At 52.1% G+C, this 24,809-nt stretch overlaps 1 protein-coding gene and 1 long non-coding RNA gene across 3 annotated transcripts in view; both read left to right on the top strand.

The window, feature by feature from the left end:
• Positions 1 to 411: 411 nt before the first annotated feature.
• Positions 412 to 20,552, top strand: LOC106734864 (uncharacterized). 2 transcript variants are annotated; one of them, XR_003549402.1, is made up of 5 exons: positions 412 to 483; positions 984 to 1,073; positions 12,329 to 12,458; positions 19,901 to 19,998; positions 20,506 to 20,552. It is a non-coding gene; the product is annotated as an uncharacterized LOC106734864 (long non-coding RNA). The 2 variants fall into 2 exon arrangements; XR_001370388.2 differs by lacking the exon at positions 12,329 to 12,458.
• A 229-nt stretch (positions 20,553 to 20,781) lies between these two features.
• The window catches only part of TJAP1 (tight junction associated protein 1), a 7,971-nt gene continuing 3,943 nt past the window's right edge, over positions 20,782 to 24,809 (top strand). Inside the window, 5 exon segments of the mRNA XM_006148528.3 lie at positions 20,782 to 20,805; positions 21,907 to 22,032; positions 23,523 to 23,551; positions 24,270 to 24,431; positions 24,638 to 24,704. Of these exon segments, the coding sequence (XP_006148590.1) occupies positions 21,934 to 22,032; positions 23,523 to 23,551; positions 24,270 to 24,431; positions 24,638 to 24,704 (357 nt within the window). The 5' untranslated portion in view covers positions 20,782 to 20,805; positions 21,907 to 21,933.

Raw genomic sequence — 24,809 nt, 5'->3', positions numbered from 1 at the left:
CTGAACACACAGAACGATTTGGGGACGCGAACTTCCCGGATGCAAAGTGAGGCAAGTGAAAGTGGAAGCGATTGGGTCTTACTGATTTTACCAAGCTGAAAAGCTAATTTTATTATTTGGATGATGGGGAACTAGTACCACGATTCTCTCTTTGCATTTTTGAGCTGTGTCCCCTTCTCCTTGTGTGTGTGAGGATATCAGAGTCTTCCCCCCACCACCCGCTAGTTCCCTGCTCCTGACATCATCTTCCTCCTCTTGAGGCCAAACCTCTAACCCTAGGCCTTAGCGCACGCCACCTTCCCCTTCCAGCTCGCGCCCCAGTTCCCGGGCCGAGGTCCCGCCCCGGCCCCGCCCCGGGCCCGCCCCGGGCCCGCCCCCTGTGACGCGCAGCGCTTAGTGCGTGGGGATTCCCGCGGCCCCGGCTCCTACCCGGCTTGCCCCGCGGCAAGATGGCGGCCTGAAGGCAACGGGCAGCGGCAGAAAGTTTGTTGTGGGGTTGGGCCGGGAGGCTAGAGTTGGGAGGGACCTTAGCACGAAGTAGGGGCGGAGGAGGGACTAGTTTCGGAGATGAGAAGAGGAGGTAGAATGAAGGAAGGTTGGAGCCCGAGAGGAAAATAAAGAGATGGGGCGGAGGGAAGGGGGCCTAGGATCTAGGGGCAGCCCTCGGGGAGGAGGTTCAGAGTAGATGAGCCAGAAGTAGGTATTCTGCAGGCCCCAGAGGTGCAGAGTCCCGAACTGGAGATGAAATTCCTAGCCGATAGGAAAGAAGCCTGGAGAAGGAAACAGAAGCCGACTGTGCCAGGCGGGTGGGAGGGGAAAGGATCTTTCTAGTAGAGGGGGAGAGGAGAGTAGGAAAGGAGGAAAGATCTGGAGGATGCGGAGCAGATCTGCCAAGGAGGGAACCAAAGCCAGTCAAATGACCCTTTTCCAGGCTTAGGTCAGCTTTTTCACAGCTCCTTTAGCAGCATCTGCCCCATTTTCAGCCGAAGACTCAGGGACCCCAGGGACTGGAAGAAATCACAGTGCCTGCTTGGAAAGAAGTAGCGACTTGCCCCAGCCCAACCCCAGAGCTGGTAAGGTGGCCTCCAGTGACAGGTTTCTGGCTGACAGGCTCCGTGGGGAGCAGAATGCATGGGCTTGGAGTGATGCATGGGCTTGGAGTGATGGGAGTGATGCTGAGAATCATTTCATCTGAATAGGGTGCTCTTCTCTAAAGGTGGTTCTTTGCCTGTGGTCCCTAAACTAGTGCTTCGCTTAGATTGCAGGCTGTCTTTTGAGAGATGGTGTAGAATTGAGCCTTGTGTGCCTTTCCCTGTGCAGGCAAACCTGGGCAAGGGCCTAGAGATCAGGCTGAACATATTTTAGCCCATCCCTGGCACAAGCAGTTTCCGCATGCTCACCGTTTCTTCTTTGACCCCCCCCCCATCACATCTTCAGTTTGGCATCTTGCTGGGAAGTGGAGACTTGTGAGGGACAGATGGAGGAAACGAATTTCTGATGGTATTCACTGACCATTTTGGTATCTACTGTCAGCAACTCTTGAATTCTTGTTTCATACCTACTTTGGCTCATGAGCCTTCCTCTGAGGATGTGGATTTGGGGAGATAGGTGGGAGGAGTTGTCAGAGGCGAAGGAAAGGCAGGATGGCATCAGGGAGAAGAGCACCAGTTCAATTTATGGCAGTGAGGCAAACTGATTTGGTATATAAAGCTCTGGGAACATTTATCACATCACTTCCTGTTCCTGAGACGGTTGACATTTGAAAGCTGCTTTTGTTAGACTAGTGTGGTCTTGGAAGGAAAGGCTTACGGAATCTGTCTTTTTCTGGTGGCTTTGTTCTTTTCATTTGTGTTCTCCCCATCAAACCACGTTTAAAATTGTATTGTTTTTTGGGAACCAGCAGTTAGCATAATGGCTATGTTGCTGGACTCCCACGTAGTCGACCGTGATTCGTGTCCCGGACCCGGTGGCTTAAAACTCATGCCGGGCGCGTGTGCGCGCATGCCCAAGATCCCGGGAGGAGAATGGAGGAGAAGGGATTGCAGCGTGACCATCCCCCCTGGGGGGTGATTTCTCGCTTTCTGTCTCTATGTCTCTCTCTGTCTGTCCGGCGAGCGCACGCGCCCTATAGTGAAAAAAAAAAAAAAACCCTCTCAAAATTGTTTTGTTTTTTTCTCTAGCTAAAGTAAGCATGGCCTGAGAGGAAATGGTATTGGTGAGAAGGTAAGGGTGCTGGAGCTAGAGAACTCGGTGTGTGTGGCCCTTACTTCTTTTGGTACTCCGTGGTTAAGTCCAAGCCAGAGTTGGGAGCAGACCTCTTATCAAAGCCTATTTTAGGACCGTGATCTCCGTGTGTGGGCCGGAAGGTCCGGTTTGATCTAGACCTCCTCACTAGCCATCTGTTCCCTGCCCTTCCTCCCGCAGGTCTCTAGACCGAACAACCTAAATCACCATGACTAGGCTAGCTTCAGTACCTTTGGGTATCTGGAGAGCCGATGGTATGTAGCTGAGTCTAGTTCTAGAAGGTTAAGAGTCTTTCTCTGAGCACAGTGCCGCCTTGGACATTGTGGTCAGCGGGGACAGTGTGGTGAGAACACACAGTGGTTAGGAGCGCTGACTCTGGAGCCAGGCCTCCCAAGTCAAAAACCCTGACTTTGCTGTTGGTAGCTCTGCCACCTTTATTAAAACTGTATGACTCTCTGTCTCTCAGCTTTCTCGTCAATCAAATGGGAATGGTAAGAGTACCCATCTCCTGGGATTGTTCTGAGGGTTAAGTTTGTTAACTGATTAATGTGCTTAGGTCAGTGCCTGACCCTCAGTTGTTACACTAGTTTTTCTTTTTCTTTTTTTTTTTTTTTTTTGAGAGGGTTTTCGCTATAGGGCGCGTGCGCTCGCCAGACAGAGAGAGACATAGAGACAGAAAGCGAGAAATCCCCCCCCAGGGGGGATGGTCACGCCGCAATCCCTTCTCCTCCATTCTCCTCTCGGGATCTTGGGCACGCACGCACACGCGCCCAGCGTGAGATTTAAGCCACCGGGTCCAAGACGCGAACCGCGGTTGGCTACGTGGGAGTCCAGCGACCTAGCCATTACGCTAACTGCTGGTTCCGTAGTTTTTAGCTTTCATAAGAAGCACTGATTTCCGCTTTGTGGTTTTTAGCCTGATATTACAGAGATGATGCACAGCTTTTGGACAGTATTGTGTAGATTTGGTGAAAATATCCTTATTAAAAACTATTTAAAGTGATATTGAAATGCCTGTGACTTGTCTGTCCCAAGCTGTGAAACTAGAATGATCTTTTTTGTAAATGAACAATGCTGATAAGTGATGCTTACTGAGTACATTGTTAGGTTGCTTAGAAGTTGTGATGTATTTTTCTATGCAAAAATGTGTCCTGACTTGACCAACAACCTACTGTGTTCCTGGCACTGTTGTAAACTTTACCTGTATTAAGTAATTTGAGAATTTTTCTTTCCTTTTTTTTTTTTTTTTGTATTTTTGAGGAGGGAGAGTTGGAAGATTGGTATGAAGTTAACATTTACTTAATTTTATTTAATTAGTTTACTTATTAGGGTTTTGCTGTAGAGCCCGTATGCTTAGTGAGAAATCACCCCCTGTAGAGCTGGCCACAGATCCCATCTCCACTCAGGGTTCTGGGCACATGCACCTGGTGTGTTTTTCAAGCCTCTTGGTCCACTTCAAACCATGAAGTCAGCTGTGTGGGATCCAGCACCTTAATCTCCATGTCATTTGCTGACCTTATTTATGTATTTTAAAAAAAATTATTATTATTATTTTGGAAAGAGATTTTTGCTATAGAGTCAGAAAGAGACAGAGAGACAGAAAGTGAGAAATCATCCCCCAGGTGGGATGGCCATGCCTTAACCCCTCTTTTCCACTTTCCTCTCTGGATTTTGGGCATACACACAAACGTGCCTGGTGTGATTTTTCAAGCTACCAGGTCTGGGACTTGAACTGCAGTTGGGTATATAGGAGTCTAATGAAGTAACCATGATGCCATCTGCTGGCCCCTATTTTTAAATGTTTAAAAATATGCTGAAGGTCATGTGTGCTCATGGGGTCGGGATACTAAGAAAGTACTCCCATGGGGATGGCCACATAGCAATCCCTTCTGCCTTCTCCTCTCAGGGTTTTGGGTACACAGGCACACATGCCTGGTGTGTTCTTCAAGCCTGGCCAGTATACCCGCTGGAGAGAGAGAAAGCAAGAAATCACCCCCCCCCGGAGGGAATGACCATATCAAAATCCCTTCATGCCTGGTGTGTTCTTCAAGCCTGGCCAGTATACCCGCTGGAGAGAGAGAAAGCAAGAAATCACCCCCCCAGGAGGGAATGACTATATCAAAATCCCTTCTCCATTCTCCTTTCAGGATTTTGGTCATGCATGCACATGTGCCTGGTGAATCCAGGAATTGAATTATGCAGTCGGCCATGTGGTATCCAGTGCCTTAACCAGCCACACCACCCACTGGTCCAAAGTTAACTTTTCAGTATGCGTAGTGGAAATTTGTATCTCTTGGGCCAGCTCCATGGCATGGTGGTTTGGCCGCTGGAGCCCGTGACTGACTGCCGGGTCTGAGTCCTGGACCTGGCAACGTGGGAAACGTATAGGCATGTGTGGATGTATGTCCAAAATCCCAAAAAGGAGGGGGAAATGGAGGAGCAGTGATTGCAGCTTGACCGTATTCCATGGGGAGATGCTTTTCCCTCTTTCTCTCTCTTTCTGCCAGGGCGTGCACCCTCTGACACACACACACAACTACCAACAGTTGGTATCTCTTGTTTGTTTGACTATATCCCGGCTCATTTGTTTGTCATGATAGATATATATACACATACTGTAGTGAAAAACTTGTTTGCAGTTGTTTAGAAAGTTTTTTAGGGGTTGAGTTCTATCACAGCTCTCTCCAGGCTCGCAGAAGTATTAACTGGTGCTGGGGCTAGTGAGGGAGGCCACCATGCCATCTTAGCTCTACATGGGCTCTGTTTGGGATTCAGCTTGACGACGGCCCTTCGGAGAGCTTTAGGCCCAGACAGAGTGAGCAGACTGGCACTGGGACCCACTTTACGCATTCCTTAAAGGGGGTGTGTGTGGGTGTAGTGACGTATCCATAGATGTACATGTAAGGCTCCTTTCTGACTGTAATGATCAACATGAGCAATTGTCGTAGGCACAGTATTAAATTCATAGTCTGGATGTAATGTTTTTTAATTTAAAAGATTTGTGATAGCTCATGCAAGAAAGAGAGAGGAACAAAGAAATAAAAGTAACCCATTGGGATCTGGTCATACTGGGATCCTCTCCCATAGGCCTTCAGCTTGGCAGGATTGAGAATGCTCCCTTAGTGCCTCAGGCCCAAGGCCTGGAACCGAACCCGCAGTGCATTGTGTGGCTTCCAGCACTGTGTGGCTTTCAGTGTGATACCCACTGTGCCGCAGTGGCTGGGTCTCATTTTAAAATACAAGTAGCAAATGATACAGAAAGCAGCTCCCTATGCTTAGACTGGGGACACAATAGAAAACAAATGTGCTTCTGCCTGAGCCTGTGTTGCCTGAGGAAGGCCCTGTCCGGGTGCTCCAGTCTCTTTCCCCTTAGCCAGGCAGGAGGCCCATGAGCAGCCCCGGGGCAGAGGAGTGCCCAGGGTTTGATTGACTGGCTTTCTTTTGCCCTGTATTTAAGCCTCACTGCTCCACTCCTTCTGAGTCATGTCCTGTCTATTTAACAGACCCCTCAGGGCACATCTTTTTCTTCAGTAAATGACTCTGCCTCACCCACAGAGTAGGCACGAGCCTGGTGTCTAACCAGGTTTTAGGGCAAGGGCAATGGGGGCTTCAGACTTCCGGCCTTCTCTGGGAATTCTGACCCAGCCCCGTGATGAGTTCTGTTTATTGCGGCACGTGTGATTTTTGGGAGGTAGAACACGGCTTATTAGTGTTGCTCCCCTCCTCTGTTAACCACGAACCACGGAGCTCAGAGTAACGTACTTCACCTTGATGTGTGCAGCAGTCAGCGTGCCGAAACGTGTTGTTATTTTCATAGCGTACACCTTCGTGTTTGCTTGGGCGTCCTCCGACTTTGTGGATTCAGGTCGCATTTCAGCAAATGATTAGATTGCCGGGTGAAGGCTGATAGATTTTAAGCTGATTCTTCCCCCTTTATCAGGTTCTTTTTGTTGTAAATCCTTTGCTTTCTTCCTTCTTTCCTTTTTTTTCCCTCTCTCTCTTTATTTATTTATTTATTTTTTGGAGAGGTTTTTGCTATAGGGCACATGCGCTTGCTGGAAATACAGAGGGAGACAGAGAGAGAGAATGCGAGAAATCACTCTCCAGGGGGGATTGGCCATCCCTTCTCCTCTGTTCTCCTCTCAGGATCTTGAGCATGCATGCACACGCTCCCTGTGTGAGTTTAAGCCACCTGGTCCAGGACTTGAACCACAGTCGACCATATGGGAGTCAGTGACATAGCCATTATGCCAACTGCCAGTCCCATCTCTCTCTCTCTCTTTCTTTCTTTTTGCCAGAGGGCAGCTTCGCTTTCACAGAGAGAGAAACAGAAAGAGAGTAAGTAAGAGTACACCTCTCCCTCTTACTGAGGGTAGCATTCTTTTTTGCAGGCATACTGAGCATTTTAGATAGTGAGTTCACAGAGCATAGCATAAGACCTTGGCATGTGGAGAATGCTTAGTAAATATTTGTGGAATGAATGAATCCCATTTTGAAAAACTCTGTGGCTAAGGAAAAGCTTTGTTTTTATTTAAGCTATTATACAATTAACCCTTTTGACTTGTGCCAGGTAGCCAGGAGCATTTTTGAGGTGGGCGTAAAATTGAGAGTCTCTTTAGTTAAGAAGTGATAAAAAAGATGAGACCCTGGGGACGTTATTAGTAAGCAGTCTATGCCAAATAAAGTTGTTCATGCCTCTACCCATCTCTTGTGATGACCCCTTCGTTGGGTCATGATATGCTGGCCTCCAGTCCTGGTGAGGTTGTGGTGGGTAGACTTTTGGATACAGATAGGTCCAGGTAGATGGTGGACTCATGGTGTACGGCTGTGGATGGATGGAAGGCCATATACAGTGGATGACTGGCTGGAGTGTTTTAGGGCCCACATTACCTGGTGTTTATGCACTGAGAAACATTAGCTGAAATTGATGGAACACATAGGCATCCAGGAAACCAGATGTGTTGACCTGGTTTAGGGCCAACGCAGTCCTAAGGATTTTGGTGGTTTTGTGCCACAGAACAGGCTTAATTCACATGCTCCCCAGAAAAGGGACTGGTAATTGAAAGTCGTAGTCCATTCTCAGCCCTTGCGTTTCTTGTGCAGTTGACGCAGGTAGTCCAAGGGAATGTATTTCCGGGTGTTTAGACCTCTCAACGGTGCAGTGCTAGGCGGTATTCCAGTGTGAGCTTACAGTCAGATCAGGAAGGTATTTCTGAGTTCTCTGGAGGGCACCCTTCGTGTCTGTTCCTTAAAGAGCTGCCCCAGCTTTCGGCACTCACCACACTCTAGTGTAAGTGGCTTTTAACCTGTTTCTGCCTCACTAGGGCTCAGATCTGTCTCTCTGGCTTCTTAGGGGCAAGGATTTTTACTGACGGCTGGGCATATAGACCCTGCATGGTGCTGAGCAGCCCTGATGACCCAGCCTGCCCTTCCTCACTGAGACTAAAGCAGATGGGATGGACCCGGCAGGACCTTTGGAGCTCTCAGGGAGGAAGGTCCTATATGAATAGAAGGTGATAGTGTTGACGGCTGCAGTACTGATTGCTTTCCAGGGCCGGATTCATAAGTTATTAAGTGACCGTCCAGTGCTTGACTCGAACTGTGTCCCTTTTTCATCCTTTTATGTTTTAATAACACATCCCTAAACCAGCAGGAAGAGGTTAAAAGAGGAGGTGAAATGCACACCAGTAGTCTTTCTTGCGTAATTAGCATCTCCTTAAACAGTCTTTGACTGTTGGCATCCTTTGTGTTATTCTTAAGCTCCCCTCAGTGCCAGCTGTAACCTGCTTGAGTTTCTGGTTGTATCGCGAGTACCATCTAAGGGTGCTTACTACAGGCTTGTTAATGCCCAGATGAATCAAAAGGAATCATCCTTTTGATTCATCTGGGATGATAACTAGTAGTGAAGTGACGATTTTCTGGGCTCCACCCTTGTCCCTTGGTGTGGGAATGCACTTTTATGGCCTATCTTTGCTGATGGCATCTTGGAGCGGGGATAAGCTGCACTTTATGTTAAGCAGATTTGGGAAAAGGTTGGGTGTGTCAGCTAGACTGGATTGTGTTGTGTATTTATATATATATATATATACACCAATTTGTGAGGATAAACTTCATTTGTAAGGGCAAACACTAATCACAGGTAGCCCTGGAGCTGAGGAACAGCTTTGATTTTTGGTAAAATTTGTGTGTTATGTATTTTAGGAGTCTCCTGGACTAACCATGGAATAAGTGATACATCTTCTATGTTAAGTTTCTGTTGTGTTAGTGCCAACTGTCTGCATGTGACATTTAGAGCCTATGAAGTCTCTGTGGTTTTGCAGGGAACTCAGCACTGTCCCTGAGTCAAGTCTGCCTCCTAGGAAGTTTAGCCTAGACCCTCAAACCCTGGACTTCCCCTCAGCTAACCAGAGGATAGAACTCTGTGCTTCTCTGGGACCAGCAGATGGTGGAATGGTTACATTGCTGAACTCCCATGTAGTTGACCACGGTTCAAGTCCTGGACCTGGTGGCTTAAAACTCAAGCTGGGTGCGAGTGCATGCATGCCTAAGATCAAGAGAGGAGAACAAGGAAGGGATTGTGGCGTATCCATTCCCCCAGGGGGTGATTTAAAGAACTCTGTGCTTCTCATGTGGAGTGCTGAGAAGTTGTCTTTTTGCACCTTTACAGGTATGTCAAATAGGGAATTCAATCTTGGAAACCTTTGAAGGTCTTAATAGTGGGGCAGACTTGCCCTGGATTTTTTTTTTTTAAATTATTTATTTATTTATTTATTTTAGGTTTTCGCTATAGGGTGCGTGTGCTTGCCAGACAGACAGAGAGAGACATAGAGACAGAAAGCGAGAAATCACCCCCCAGGGGGGATGGTCACGCTGCAATCCCTTCTCCTCCATTCTCCTCTCGGGATCTTGGGCATGCACGCACACGCGCCCGGCGTGAGTTCTAAGCCACCGGGTCCGGGACGTGAACCGCGGTCGACTACGTGGGAATCCAGCAACATAGCCATTATGATAACTGCTGGTTCCCTTCCCTGGATTTTGTGTAGTTTTCTGGAAAAGAGCTTTCCATGCTTTGCCCCGGAATGAGAGATGGGAACTGGGTTCTGACCCATGGTGTCTAGAGGGTTAGGCCTGTGGTGTTGGGTAAATCACTTATCCTTTCTGAATCTCAAAACAGGAGAACTTCACCTGTTCTTTGTGCCTTGCTAGGCTGTGAGGGTCACGATAACAAAGAGACGGTGCCTCCAGATAGTAAAGCATGGTGTAGGTGGAGGGTTTGTATCTGTCCAAGAGTATAATACACGTCCCTTGTCTAAAATACCCAACCATGCAGAAAAACATTTAAAATAAAAAGTAAAAAGCCCCCCCCCCACCTTTCTGCTCCCACCAGAAATAGGGAACTGCTGTTCACCATTCGTCATGTGTCCTTTTTGTATATTTGTAGACATCCCTTAACATGTAGCACTTAAAAACACACACACACCCAAACACAAAAAGCTCAGTGCTAACACATTCTGTTCTTTAGCTTACTCTTTTCATTTAATGAATCACCAGGAGTAGATTAGTTCTGTGGGGGCCATGGAGGATTCTAGTAATGGCCTCTGCCCCAGCTTAGAAGGCTCGTCGAGGGCTGGCTCCTTGGGAGGGATGGTGAAGCTACTAGGGGTTCCCACTATAGCAGGCACTCTTGTTTGTTTATTTGTTTTGTTTTTAAATTCTGGAATGAAATTGTCTGGCAGTAGCGTCCTTAACTAGGAATCAGGTAGCATGAAGTAACCATTCTGGATCCTGCATGGGTTTGAGTCCCCGACCTGGCAACTTGGAAATCACTCTAGTCTTGGGACCAGCAGATGGTGTAATGGTTATATTGCTGGATTCCCAAGTGGTTGACCACGTTTCAAGTGGCTGAAGTTCCCTGATTCCATGACTTAAACCTCATGCTGGGCGTGCGTGTGCGTGCGCGCCCAACATCAAGAGAGGAGAATGGAGGAGAAGGGATTGCAGCATGGCCATCCCCCCGGGGAGTGATTTCTCGCTGTCTCTCTCTCTGTCTCTCCAGTGAGCACTGGCACCCTGTAGCAAAAATCTCTCTTTTTTAAAAAAAGAAGAGGGACCAGCAGTTGGCGTAATAGCTATGTCGCTGACTACCATGTAACCGACCGCGGTTCAAGTCCTGGACCCGAAAAGAAAAGAAAAAGGGAATCATGCTGGTCTTCTGCGAGCATGCCCAAAATCCTGAGAGGAAACTGGAGAGGGATTGCAGCATTTATCACTTTTCTCTCTCTTTTTTTTTTTTTTTTTTTTTTTGTTTTTTTTTTTTTTTTTTTTTTTTTGAGAGGTTTTTGCTATGGGGCGTGTGCGCTCACCAGAAAGAGAGAGATAGATAGAAAGCGAGAAATCACCCCGCAGGGGGGATGGCCATGCCACAGTCCCTTCTCCATTCTCCTCTCGGGATCTTGGGCACACATGCACACGTGCCTGGAGTGAGTTTAAGCCACCAGGTTCTGGACTCGAACCGCGGTCGACTACATGGGAGTTCAGTGACATAACCCTTACGCCAGCTGCTGGTCCCTATCACTTTTCTCTTTCTCTGTCTCTCTGGAGAGCGTGTGTACCCCATAGTACCTGAACAGAAATGAAGTGTGGGACTCAGGGTGACACAGGAGTGACGTTGGCATCAGCACTTATATCTCACGTGTGTTTTCCCCCTTTCTGTTCATTGGCCAGGAAAAGAGAAACATTATCTGACCTCACAACTCCTATTTTAGTGCAGCCGAAGTTCCTGCTTTTTGAAACCTTGAATTAGGTCACTCGCTGTTTTCCCTTTTGAAAGCAGACCAGACCCAGCTGGTGTTTTTTGAGTTTTCTTATGGGTGAGGATTCTGAGGGTTGCCTGTCAGCAGTGTGCTTTCTTACCAGGGGTCGGGGCCTGTTGGGCGAGTTGCCGCCTTTTCCTTCTAGACAGACGCTTGTCTCACCCCCTCCACTGTCAGACCTTGGCCTTTGAGCCCTGGCACTGTGGACAGAACAGTATGGGAGCTCAGTGATGAGGCCGGAGGCTTTTCCTGTCTGCATGAATCTTGGCGCCACACTTGGGAGAAGGCCAGGCCCACTGTGGGCCAGGGTGGTGACTATTCTTTCCCCTTTTGCCCCGAGTCATCACAGAGCCTACAGATCCTCCGGGAATAGGTCTGCCCTCTTAAGCCCTGGTAACGTCTGCACACACGTGTGCTTTCCTGTCTTGCTGCCCCGGGGACCACAACTTGGGGGGACTCCACTGCTGTGGCGGAATCTGCCTTGCGCTCTCTAAGCTGAGCTGTGTCACTTCCCGCAGGGTGGTTCTGGAAGTTCAGGAAAGAGTCGTTTTTGCTATTCCCTGGCTTGCTCTAATGGGGAGATGTGCCTCCCGGGCATTGCTCCTTCTGAGAGAGTGGAGGAGTCCCTGTTGGACTCTGGGGACCCTTGCTCTGTGGGTTCCTCTGGGGCTGGCTCCCAGAGAGGTGCCATCGCCCCGGCCCTTTCAGAAACTGTAAAGTGGCAGCGTGCCACCCCGTCCCTCGACTGGCCCAGCGCTGGGCCGGTCCCACACTGCCCCATTGTCCTTTGCTTTCCGATGCACTCTTGTCTCGGTCTGATCCCAGAGCTGGTTCTCTACCAGCCCCTGTCCTCAAAGCCTGTGGGAGGTGATGGGGTGGACTCAGCTGGCACAGGCATGGGATGTGTGGCAGCTGCAACTGTGAGTGGCTTTGTTCTTACACCCCTGCTTTCGGGGCCCTGGTGCAGCCTGGCAGCAATGTTTGGAGAATAGGCGAGGCAGGGACACTGTGCCTGCCCCAGCCCCGCCCGCCCCCAGCTACTGTCCTCTTTTTCCGTTGACCATCCAGAGAGCCTTGTTGCCAGGGTCAGTGAGCTGGACTCATTGGTTGGTAGGGGCGGTGCTGTGCTCCCACCCGGCATGGCTTCTGGAGGGGACAAAGCCCCTGAGGGTCTAGTGGTAAGTCTGGCGGCACTCCCTCTGTCAGGAGAGTGTGGTGTGTACCCTCGGGCACCGTGTAGCTTGGCGTCCCTCTGCTCTCTCTCTTTGCAGCTCCGGAGTTGGGCTGCTCACAAACCAAGCTGTCTGTTTATATGGAGTGCCTGGAGGGCGTCTGCCATGAGTCTGTTGCTAACCACGCTAACCAGGAGAGCTGGCTGGTTGGGGAGAAGACACTAACCCTGTGAGTCTGACCTCGGCCAGCTACCCCGCCCGGGGTTCCACCAGCAGTGCCTCTGTCCTCCAGCCCTCCCCCAGCCTGGCCGCCTCCTCCCTTTAGCATCCACTATGCATCTCCTCTTCGCTCTTGTCCTTCCTGGGGGTTCCCTCTCTTTTTCCAGCCTCCTGGCTATGGGGAATGTGGCCCCTTCACATGCAGGAGAGGGAAGTGTCCAGTGCATGGCCACCCACCAGCCTGCTGCCTACCCCACTCCAGTCACCTTCCCTTAGCACCATGCTCCTCGGTTCTCCCTTAAAACGGACTTCGCCGAGGGTTCTGTCTCCCCTGTGCCCTACCACCATTCAGTTGGAGGCTCTCTCAGTGCCTGTGCTGCTTCTGTCTCTCATGCCAGAGAGACAGGAGGATCTCAAGTGGGCAGGACTTTTCTTCTAGACCAGGAGTTTCCTCCCTTAATCTAGAAGGGAAGTTGGGACAGTGCCCCAGTATCCTCACCCCAGGATAAGAACTTAGGATCAGGTGCAAAGTTCTTTTTGGGGTTGCGAAGGTTGCTGAAGACCTTGGCCTGGGGCTCTTGGGAATTTCCTGGGCAGAAGAGTGTAGCAGTTTAAACTGAGAGCTGGAGCCCAGAACCAGGTGTCTGTCTGAGATGTAGCTCCCACTGCTGACCCTTGTTCTGGGAGGTGCAATGGGTGGAGTTTGACCCCCCTCCACTCCCTCCCACCTCTGGAGCTTCAGGTAGACTTTAGCCCAGAAGAGTTGGGAAGGGCATTCCAACCAGAGAGGGGCAAGACCTGGTTTTGAACTCCACTTGTTTCTCACAAAAGGTCCTGGCCTCAGATTGGGAGACTGGTGAGTGCAGCCTTGTGGGGAGAAACTCCCTTCTCACTCCAGGTTTGGGAATGGGAAGGGATCCCAGGCTAACAGGAAGGCAATTGCCTAGTGTTCCCTGGTGTCCTGCACAGGGAGCCTGGTGTCCAGCCTCTGGAGACAGTGCTGTGTTCGCTGGTCTGGGTGGGGAACTTGAGACGGACACAGCTTGGCCTTCTTAGTGGGTTCTCTTCCCCTTGTGCTGGGAGAAGGAGAGGCCCTAATAGCATGGGGGGGGGGCGAGTGTGGGGGTGCTGCAGGGATGTTGAGGAACCCTGAATAAGGGATTAGCAAGCTCTGGAGGGTTTTTTGTTTTTTTGGCTTAGCTCTGAATAGGAGAGTAAAAGGGGCTGGAGTCGAGTCCTGGTTTAGGGTTTTAGGGTTACTCCTTCACTTTGTCCTTCCTTAGGAGAGGGCACGGGGTCTAGAGGGTGAGCAATGAAGGGGGGGAGTGAGTTGACCCTTCCTTTGCTGGGGAAGGGACTGTTTGGCTCACCATGGGTAGTCTTCAGTTCCTTTGTTCCTGGCTTGGATGAAAGGCCAGGTGGGTAGACGTGAGGTGTTTGCTCAGGTGGGGAGCCTGGCGAGCTCGCACAGTTCACCACTGCCACTTCTGAGTGCTCAGATCGTTCTGGGGCAGAATAATTCCCACCCTTTTTGGCTTTCATAATGCTGTCAGTCTGCTCAGTGTAGTGTAGGCAGGGGGCCAGGTCAGGGCTGCAGGCAGCTTGTCTCTAGAAGGTGAGGTACTTGCCCAGAAGGGTGGCGGGCATTGCTGTTGGAGGGGCAGCAGGGCTGGTCTGGGCACAGACGGGCATCTTCCAGCCTAGTCATCGGCCCAGAGCAGAACCTCTGCCCAGCCCCACCCGTGAGCTGTTGGCTGCCTGCCTGCCACGCGCCCAGGATTGCTGAGGGCTTTGCTCATGGATCTCAGGAACAGCTGCATGCCGGAAACTGGGGGCTGGTGGCAAGCAGGAGGGGCACCAGGGGGCTGTGCGGAGGAGGATCTGCTCAGCGTGCTGTTCTGCTGTTCACGGGCAGTCAAGGTGGAGAGGGGCTGTACACACTGGGGTGGGGGTCTTCACAGGCTGCTGGTCCCTGGGGAGCCTGCTGGTTCTCCTGCAGGGCTGGTCCTGCGGTGTGCTGGTTTGTGTTCTGGGGGCTTCAGTCAGAGGCAGAACCCAGCTTTCAGAGGCTCTAGAGGCAGACAGACTTGTGCAGTGTGAGTGTAGCCTGCCCCCGAAGGGGCACAGCTTCCGACAGGCTTGCAGAGTTCAGAGACTACATCCGAGGATTAGAGTTCAGGCCAGTTCCCCAGAGGGAGGCCCCAGGCCCCTGTGTGATCAGACATTCGTGTTTAGTGGTTGAGGAGGAGTTTTAGGAGTGCCTGTATTTGCTTTTATTATTTATTTATATCCTGTTGGGTTCCAGGGAACTAGGCAGCATATGACACAGCTGGCATATCCTGCCAGGCGCGGATATTAATGAGGAAGGGCCTTCAACCTGTACATTCTGAAACGCCCGGTTCTCTCATTGTGAAAGCAGTGGTGATTACTGACTTCCATCCGACCTTGGGCGGCTGAATTACAAAGAACTCTAATGAGTTCAGGGTGATGTGTGGGCCCTCCCTGATCACTGGCCGCTCCAGCTCCCTCACCTGTGTGATGCCCGAGCAGAAAGCCTCGTCGGCAGGTTCAGAACAAGCTGAGCCCTGATAAACTGGTGGGGTCATAATCCCTTCAGGGGCTTGATGTGGGGAGTAGGCAGACAGTGTGTCTCTCTTGGACAGGGCAGCAGATCCAGGGTGAGTGGAGAGGCGGAGTAAGGTCGTAGTGCAGAACTCAAAGAGCTGTCCTGTGGGAGGCCAGGAAACCTGTCTGTTGGATTTAGTCCTGGGCTGACGTGGAGTGGTGGCCCCTGTGCCCTCTGTCGGGAGAGAGCCAGATGCTTGGGCCTCGTTTACCCTTCTATGTCTTTGACTTAGCCTGGGCCTTGGCAGAGCCCAGGAAGGGCGGCAGAAGGCAGCAGGAAGGCACCCTTGGTTCCTGGGCTTGGACCTCTTGCAGTGGCCTCCCTTGGGTGTTGCTGAGAGCAGCAGCGAGGATAGTGGTTTGGAGAGAATCGGGATTCTGTAGAGGTTCCTCTCGTGCCACTGCATCTCCAGCAGCAGCGATCTCTGACCGTGGAGGAAGTGCCTGGTCACATGCACAGGCCCACCAAAGGGGGTGGGTAGAGTCCCACTTGGTTAAAGCGCGATGCCTGGCAAAGTTTTTGTTCCTTGAGGGAAGGTGCGGATTGTGCCTCATGTCTGTCTCTGTGCTCTGCTCGGCTGTCCCGTGGGTCCACAATTCAGCTTCACTGTGCGTGCTGCGTCACATTGCTAATGAAAGTAGACTTTGTTCTCTAAAGGCAGCTAATCGTGCCCCATGGCTGTAATCAGAGAGAAGGTATTTAATACAGGGCAGGCGGCAGCAGGCGGCCTGCACTGACTGGCAGATTGCAACATGGCAATTAGGAAGCTATCACCCCCACCCCCAGCAGATAGGAGGTAGAGGCTCTCCTTCAGACTGACTTCGAGTAAGTGAAGAAGGAATGTTATATATAGCAGAGGAAGGAGGCGGGGTTAGGTGGGTGGGGTAGGAGCATTGAGGGATGAGAGCCCCCTTCCCTTCCTGCTTCACTTTCATGGGGCAGGGAGGGGCTTCTCCTGCTCTGGCTGTCTCCCATAATAGCCTGCAGGTCCAGCCTGAGTCCCGGACCAGGTTGGGTCAGCCAGAGGTTTTCACTGGGCCTCAGCCTTTCTCCCAGGGCACAGCTGCCATTGCAGTACAGACCTGGCGTGTGATCTGTCGCCCCACATCCCGCATCATCTGCCCTTGTTTCCTTAAGGCTCAGATAGTTGGGGGTGCAGGTGGGATTCCCACTGTGGGTTTCCAGACCTTCCTCTAGAAGTGCCCTTTTCTTGGAGGTGTCCTGCAGCCAGCTCAGTGTCCAGAGGCCAAGAGGCCTCCGCAGCTTCTTGGTGGCCCCTTGCTTGCCTGGCCTGTGGCCCATCTGGAGGTCTGCAGCTGCTTTCCTGGGGACCCCCTCTCCTCAGCGTGGGATTGGGAGTCCTCAGGCAGAAACACTCCAAGGCAGCCAGGGGACCTTTGGTGGAGGAAGTAGGGCCGCTTGGAGGCTACCCCTCCTAGCCGAGGCTGCGCTCATGCTTTCCAGTGCATCCCTCTTCTCGTCTCCCAGCCTGTGGGCCACACTGTCCAGCGGCTTCTTACTTGCTGTCCACTGCCTGGCGTTGCTGCCCTCCCTGGGTCTGTTCTTACCTTCCCTGCAACGCTTCTAGTCGGGGACGGGGCTGCCAGGCCTGTTGTGTTCCTGGTCAGTACTAAAATTGTGGACTGAGTCTGGGGCCCTCGGCAGATTTCAGGAGTCGATGCTAGACCCAGGTGTCCTGGCACACCCTGAGATTTATGGACAGGGAGTGGCATAGGTTCCCTATCAGACTTGCACTGGGGAACACTGCAGGCTCCCTGTGGATTGTCTTTCCAGTGGCCATTGTCCTCTGCTCCCCAGTAGGGAGGGGTCTCCCCTCTCTGTGACCTTGATGCATTGTAAGTAGGCAGCTCGGCCTGGCAGAGTATCACCTCCCATCACCGCCCCTGCCCCCCATCCACATTGTTTTCCTGCTCAGTAGGCCAGATTATCTCTGCCATGGAAGCCTTGGAATAAATGTGTGCTTTAGGGCCAGGAAGTGGGCCGTGAGGTCAGGCGAGGCAGACTGAGCTGCAGGAACCAGGGCTGCGGCATGTGGAATGAGGCCGGTCTCCTTCCCGTAGAACATCGATGCCTGAGCGTGTCGGTGTCCTCCTTGCCTGCTTGCTGCTGGTGCAGGTCCTGCTACCCAGAGGACGGGCGGCTTTAGCAGAAGTGGGGGTAGGTTCGTGAAGAAAAGGCTGAGAGCAGAGGAGGGGGCACACGAGGAAGGCGTGCTGGGAGAAAGGTGCTGCTCAGCTGGCAGTGGGCATGGCGGGAAAGCAGCAGGGCCTGGGTTCTCTGCAGAGAAGGGGCGAAGGCAGAGGCCAGCTCTCTGGAAGCGCCCCTTGATTTTGTAGATCTTGACTACGTGTACCTCTTACTCTTATGTCAAGCCCTGTCCCATTTTCCAACTCATGTGCCCTCCCAACACACCCGCGCAGTCACACCAGGTATCAGAATCCAAGGACTTCTGGGCTTGGCAACAGTCTAGAGACTTTTCCTGGGCCTCTCCCTCAGGGCATAGGAACCCACACCCGGGGGCCCTTTGGAGGGGCAGCCCCAAGGAACCTGTGGGGGTGACTTGTTTGCTCCCCACACCTCAGGAATGTGCTGTCCTTTCAGGCCTGCCTGGATTCCTGTGCAAGGAGTCAGCCGACACAGCATGCTGCTTGTGCCCTGTGGGGACACGTTCTGCCTCCCGTCAAAGGGGTGGTGGCTGGCAGCTTGGCTCCTGCCTGCGCTGCCATGCCCCAGCTTCCCCCAGAACTCTGAGCCAGGGACCATGCTGCCCAGACAGAGGAGGGAGACCACTCCCGCTTGCCCGCCCTCCTACCCCTCACCATTCTTCCTTCCTCAGGCCATGTTGGAATGTGACAGGAGTCATGGCCAGGGCATGTCCCGACAGTGGGAACACATGCTTTGGCCCGCAAGGTCTCCCTCAGCCCCCAGCTCTGTTCAGGTGGGAAGAGACTGTGTCTTCTGCCCAGAAGGCCACCTAAGGTTACTGCCTCCGCTGAGCACCATGGCGGCGACTGCCCTCGTGCTGTAGCTCAGCTCATTACAGGTGGGGCCGGAAGGGTACAGGCAGATCTCAGATCCCAAGGATCTGGAGGACACTTCACGGGGCACCCAGGCCAGCCACCCCATGTAGAGGAAGAGCAGTTCATCCAGTGAGGAGTCACCGGGGCCTGCGGTGTTTGTCAGGAGCAGACTGAGCCTGGAGCCCGGGGCTCAGCACCCTGCACTTGGGCTCTCCACACCAGGGGTGTTCAGGGACTGCTGACACTGTGTGGGTAAATCGTTGTTGTGGCACCCCTCCCTCCTAGGCCTGGACATCTAAAAGTCTCTAGACTGTTGCCAAATGTCCCTGGGGGAAGAGGGTGAGCAGAATCTTCCCTGGTTGGCAACAATTGCTCTGAATTGCTGCCCTTTCGATTTTCTCCTGAATCTACCCCTCCTTGTGGCAGAATCTGTTGACCACCATTGTCCACAGAAGTAGTCTTGGTTCCCATCCCCTCCCCCCACCACCCTTCCCCTTTCTGTTTTAAATTAATTTGCCAGAGGGACATGCTCTGCTCACTGGAGAGAGGGAGGGAAAGTGAGAAAGCACTCCCTATGGGGGATGGTCACATTGCAACGCCTTCTCCATTTCTCCTCCTTTTGGGATTTTGGGCACATGCCCAGTGTATTTTTCAAGCCACTGGGTCCAGGACTCAAACCACACAGTTTGCTATGCAGGATCCATTCACCCCAGCTACCACGCCACTGGCTGGCTCTTTGAGCTTCCCCTTTTTTTCTCTCTCTCTTTTTTTTTTTTTTTTTTTGGAGAGGTTTTTTTGCTATAGGGCGCGTGCGCTCGCCAGACAGACAGAGACAGAGAGACAGAAAGCAAGAAATCACCCCCCAGGGGGGATGGTCACACCGCAATCCCTTCTCCTCCATTCTCCTCTCAGGATCTTGGGCACGCATGCACACGCGCCCGGCGTGAGTTTTAAGCCACCGGGTCCGGGACGCGAACCGTGGTTGACTACGTGGGAGTCCAGCGACATAGCCATTACGCTAACTGCTGGTCCCCGATTTCCCTTGAAAATGTTGGTTAGGAGCTGTCTTCCCAGCCTCTTCTCTGCCCATCTCCCTGTCTCTATCAGGCTTTTAAAAATGGTATTCTCAGGACCAACAGTTGGAGTAATGGCTACGTTGCTGCACTCCAACGTAGTTGACTGTGATTCCAGTCCTGGACCCAGTGGCTTAAACTCACGCTGGGCGCGTGTGCGTGCGTGCCCAAGATCCCAAGAGGAGAATGAAGGGATTGTGGCGTGGCCATCCCCCCCGGGGGGTGATTTCTCACTTTCAGTCTCTTTTTCTGGAGAGCATACGCGCCCTATAGCAAAAACCTCTCTAAAGAAGAAAAAAATGGTATTCTCATTTATAACTCATGTTTCCCAAATCTCTTAGTTGTTTCCAGACTCTCAAAGTCCCAGGAGATGAGCAGGACAGATGTGGAGTAGGGATTAGGGCAGGACTGACCCTATTTCAGAGTCAGGCGTGTGGCAAGCTGAGACTAGGAACCTGTCCCGACAGTGTGGCTGTGCACAGACACACACGTCTCAGCTGGGCCCGACAATGCTGTCATGAAGAAAGGCAGAAGCCCAGTGCTTCCAGTCATCTCTCACCCACATCGCTTTCTCCTCAGACCCGATTCATGGCCTTCCTGCCCAGCCCTCCCCGGGGGACCTTCCCGTCCCGGATGGGTCAGGCAGGCCTGTCGCACTGACAGATGGGCGGCTGACACCTGGTTTCCACTTTCTTCCCTTCTCTGGTTTCAGGAGCTGTTGGCTAGAGGAAGTGGAGGGGCTGTGGGATGCAGCGAGCCGAGGGCTAACTCCCGGACAGCGGAACAGAGAGAGCTGCCGACAAATAGACGGTATGTCCCTGAGGAGGCCTGCGCCCCCAACTCGGCTCTCTGGGGAGGCTGGCAGGTGTCATCGTGTAGTGGGAGCTGGTGAAAAGACAGTGGTGGAGGCCAGAGGGGCTTGGCTGTCAGTGTCCGTGGCAGATAGTTCGGAGACGCCCACCGAGGAGCCTGTGTTGGGTGGACATCCTCAGGCCCTTATCTTGTGGTTAAGATTTTTTTTTTCTTTTACTCTTTTTAAAAATTTTGCCAGAGGGCGAATGTACTTGCAGAAGTGAGACAGAGAGAACTTAAGAAATCTCTCCCCAGGGGACATGGTCACTCCACAGTCCCTTCTCCATTTCTCTATCCTTTTGGAATTTTTGGGCACACATGCATGTTAACCTGGTTTGTTTCTTAAGCTGCCAGATCTGGTCTTGAACTGCATAATTGGCCATATGGATCTAGTTGCCTTTCTTTTTTTAAAAAAAGAATGATTTAATTTTATTAATTATTATTATTATTATTTTAATTCACCAGAGAGAAAGTGAGACAGCAAGCTGCCTGATCCTGGAGTTGAACCGTGGTTGGCCATGCGGGAGTCCAGTGCTCAAACCACCACTCTGCCTGCTGACACAAATCAAGCTGCCTTAATCACTAGGTCACAGGCTAGCATTTTTTTTTTTTAAATAAGTTTTTATTTCTTTGTTTTTAATTTCCAGAGTTTGCATATACTTGCCAGAGAGAGAAGGTGCTCCACTGGGTTATGGTCGTGCTGCAATCCTTTCCCCATTTCTTTCTTCCATTAGGACCTTGGGCACGCACATCTACGTACCTGATGTATGTTTCTTCTTTTTTTTTTTGAGAGATTTTCACTGTAGGGCGCGTGCGCTCGCCAGACAGACAGAGAGAGACATAGAGACAGAAAGTGAGAAATCATCCCCCAGGGGGGATGGTCACGCTGCAATCCCTTCTCCTCCATTCTCCTCTCAGGATCTTGGGCACGCACGCACACGCGCCCGGCGTGAGTTTTAAGCCACCGGGTCTGGGATACGAACCGCGGTCGACTACGTGGGAGTCCAGCGACATAGCCATTACGCTAACTGCTGGTTCCCGTACCTGATGTATTTTTCAAGCTGCCAGAGCCAGGATTTGATATGGATGGGAACTGGGCTGGGGGAACAGGGAGGAATTACTGTGCTTTGTCCAGCTCGACACAGTGTTTTTACTGCGTCGTATCAGCCATGTTTGATCCGGCTCCCAACACAGCGCATCGCTCCTGCACCATAGTGTTACGCTCTAGAGCTGGCCTGGTTGTGTGTGTGTTTTTTCTAAGCTAACACTTATTGAACATTGCCTAAGTGCCAGACACAGTTATCGATGCTCTCTGTAAGCTTCACAACAACCCTATGAAATCCTTGCTAACCTATCCCCAATTTAGAGCTAAGGAAACTGATACATGGGAGGTAGTTCTTCCCTCGGAGGCCTTCCAAGCCCACGGAGGAGAGTGGTAGGCTGCTTTTTAGATTCATAAAGCATGGTCCACGCTTCCTTGTGCCTAGGCCCTGGGCCCTGCCTTTTCTACCCACCTGTTCCCCCACTGAACTCATGCCCCACCTTCTGGTGCTCCCCTGGGGACTGACATACCCAAGTCCAGACCTTCTAATGACCCCAGCAGTGGCTCAGGTCTTTTACCTTTTTTTTCTTCTTCTTTTTTTAAGACACAGTGTTGCTAGGTTTTGATCCTTCCACTTCAGCCTCTCGGATAGTTGGGATTACAGGTACATACCAGCACATCTAAGGAATTGAACCCAAGCCTCCCACATGACCTCATCCTAACATGTAGCAGCATTTAGCGTGCGCTACAGTGGCCGAGTCTTTCTCAGTCCAAAGGACTCTTGGGCACGTCCCTGAGCCTTGTCCATCCTTGTTTCTCCTCAGCTGGTGGAGGAGCCTGCACCTCCCAGAATGACCAGTGCAGCCCCTGCTAAGAAACCCTACCGTAAGGCACCACCGGAGCATCGGGAGCTGCGGCTGGAAGTTCCTGGATCCCGGCTCGAGCAGGAGGTCAGCAAGGCCAGAGCCCCGACTCTGACTGGCAGAGGGAGGCCCGTGAGGCTGGGTGTCTGGCTGACTTCTCTCACCCGGGCTTCCAGTTCCCTCAGTTGCAGGGAAGAGTATGGCTGTTGTTCTCCTAGCAAGAGGCAGGCTACCAGACTGTGTGGTCATAACCTCCTGGGGCTGAGCCTCCGGTCTTCCATGGAGGTTAAGACCACGCAGTCTGGTAGGCTGCCTCTTGCTAGGAGAACATCATCCTCTGGCCCCTTTGAGAGTTAGTAGGAGATGATATATCAGCTGTTTCCCAGCAGACCTGCTGCCCTTCGCTGTCCCCAGGAAGCTGGACCCTTCCTCCAGCTTTGCTCTGTTTGGCTAACATTTGTTAACTACGAACTATCTGCCAGGAGCTGTGGAGGCCCAGGCTCTGCTCTTAGGAGACCTAGAGTCAACTGCAAAACACACTCCAAATTGCAGGTTGGCTCTCTCTCTCAGTAAGCTTCTTGACAGGAGGAAGTGAGTGTTGCAGTGGTCTGCTCACGGCAATGTGGTCTCCCTGTGGTCGTGGATGGAGCACACTTAAAAGAACTTGAGGGTCAGTCAAAAGGTGCTGAGCATCATCAGACGGACCATGGCGCACTTCGGTCTGACTCAGGGCAGAAACGCCTTGCCTTGTGGGTTTTACTCCGGGAATGTTAAATCAAAACTCCACCCATTATGTTGCTACCCATTTGTTACTCTAGTTTCATAGATGAGGGAACGAAGGCTCGGCAAGGTAAAGGTCATATGCCTGTTTGTGGTAGAACAGGGTCAAATGCAGTTGTCTGTGACTCCAGGGCCCATAATCTGGGCCACCCACCTCATTCCTGCCCAGGACTGCGGGTCCAAAGCCGTCAGTTCTGTTGGGAGTAGGTCCCCTGACACTTTCTTCCTGCCCAAGTGTGTGCCTGCTCTGTTTTGTGGTTGGCTGAGCTCTGATTCTTGGGCCATGGTCATCCCTGGGGTTTGGGAGGATGAGGCAGGAGTCTAAAAGCAAGGTCTTGTCTTCATTTCTGTTAGGAGCGCTCGTTCCTCCAGAGCCTCTGTGGGTCCTGGTCTGCCCTAATCTTACCCCAGTGGGCCGAGGGGCTTTGGCAGAGCTCAACCCTTCTGTAGCTCAGCCTGACTTCTTTGTTTCTGTGGACCTTTGCCATGTCTGTGAGGAGACAGGGCCCAAGAGGCTGCTTTTACCCCAGAACCCCTTTGAAAATGGCTTTAGGATGAAGGGCGAAGATTGGACGGGTCCTTGACTCTTCAGCCGGCATAGGAAAGGGTAATCTAGGTCTCTCTGGGCATTGCTGGGTCGTCGCCATCTCTAGTGCGCTGTGTAGCCCTCTTCCGCTGTGAGAGTCTTGGGACTTCAGACATGGCCCTTTGCAGGGCTGTCTGGAGGCTGAGCATCATCAGATGGACCATCATCAGGTGGTCCAGAGCTCAGCCTCAAGCCTCTTTCTTTTTCCCAGGAACCCCTGACTGATGCGGAAAGGATGAAGTGAGTATCTGCTGCCTGAGATAATGCCCTGCTTAACCCTGTGCCTCTTAGCTCCAGGCTAGGCGGTCTGCAGCTGGGCTTTGCCTGGGATTACGGAGAGGCAAAGGTTGGGACTTGGGAGGAGGTTCGATGTTGCGGATAGTCTCCGAAAAAAGAGTGTTGTCCCATGGGGTCCAAGAGAACCTGGCATAAGGAGGTAGATGACTCTGAGAGGCCTGCTCTTGCTCAGGAGCCCTTCCCAGCTCTGGCTCCAGAGAAAACCGAGTGGCCCTCGTGTGCCACCTGTCTCTCTGCAGCTTTTCTATCAGCCACGTGAGGCCTCAGGAGAGGACAGCAGTGCTGGGCTGGATTTCTTAGCAATTAATAATGGAGCAGCCTGATTGTACAACGGGGAAACTGGAGCTGGAGGTTAGGTGTCCAGCTGGCTTAGCCGTAACCAGAGACAGGCGGGGAGCTGTTACCTTCACCTCTAATCTTTTGCCGTTCTTCTGTAATAGTTGTCCGCCCCCTCCTACCACCTCTGCCTCCCTGCACTTCCCAGCCCAGGCCCACCAGGCCTATGGAATGTGCTGCTGTGGCTGGGTCTCCAGGAACTTCCCTGTTCCCAGCTGCCTTCCTCATGTCATCCCTATTCCTTTCTTTCTGGGCCCAACCTGGAGCTCCAGGGCTGGCCCGTCTATCTCTGATGCTCCTCTGCCACTTGCCCCAACCCTGCCAGGCTCTTGCAGCAGGAGAATGAAGAACTTCGCCGACGCCTGGCCTCAGCCACCAGACGCACTGAAGCCTTGGAGCGTGAGCTGGAAATTGGGCAGGACTGCCTGGAGCTGGAGCTGGGCCAGAGCCGTGAGGAGCTGGACAAGTTTAAAGACAAGTTCCGCAGGTGTGAGAACGAGGGGCCACATGTATGCACACATCTCCCCACTCATAGGGGGTTAGCTGAAGGAGGCCTCAGAGCTCCTCTGATTCTGGCCAAGACACTAAAGTTCTGGGAGGAGAGTGATTTGCCCAAAGTCCTGTATCGAGGGCGCTGGCAGGGTCTGAAGAAGAGGATCTTGACCCAGGGGCGTGCCTTGTACCCCTCTGCAGGCTGCAGAACAGCTACACAGCGTCCCAGCGCACCAACCAGGAACTGGAGGACAAGTTGCACACGCTGGTATGAGAGGCCAGGAGGGTACCATGCTCCTGGCACAGCAGGGACCGAGGGCTGCCAGGGGATGCCATTCCACTCCGGGGCTGGGGAGGAGGCGGGGGCCGGGCT

This window comes from Tupaia chinensis, unplaced genomic scaffold (assembly GCF_000334495.1).
Source record: "Tupaia chinensis unplaced genomic scaffold, TupChi_1.0 Scaffold000238_1, whole genome shotgun sequence".
NCBI classification, from domain to species: Eukaryota; Metazoa; Chordata; class Mammalia; order Scandentia; family Tupaiidae; genus Tupaia; species Tupaia belangeri.
The sequence above is the reverse complement of the archived record's forward strand: the minus strand, read 5'-3'. Positions and strand labels throughout refer to the sequence as shown.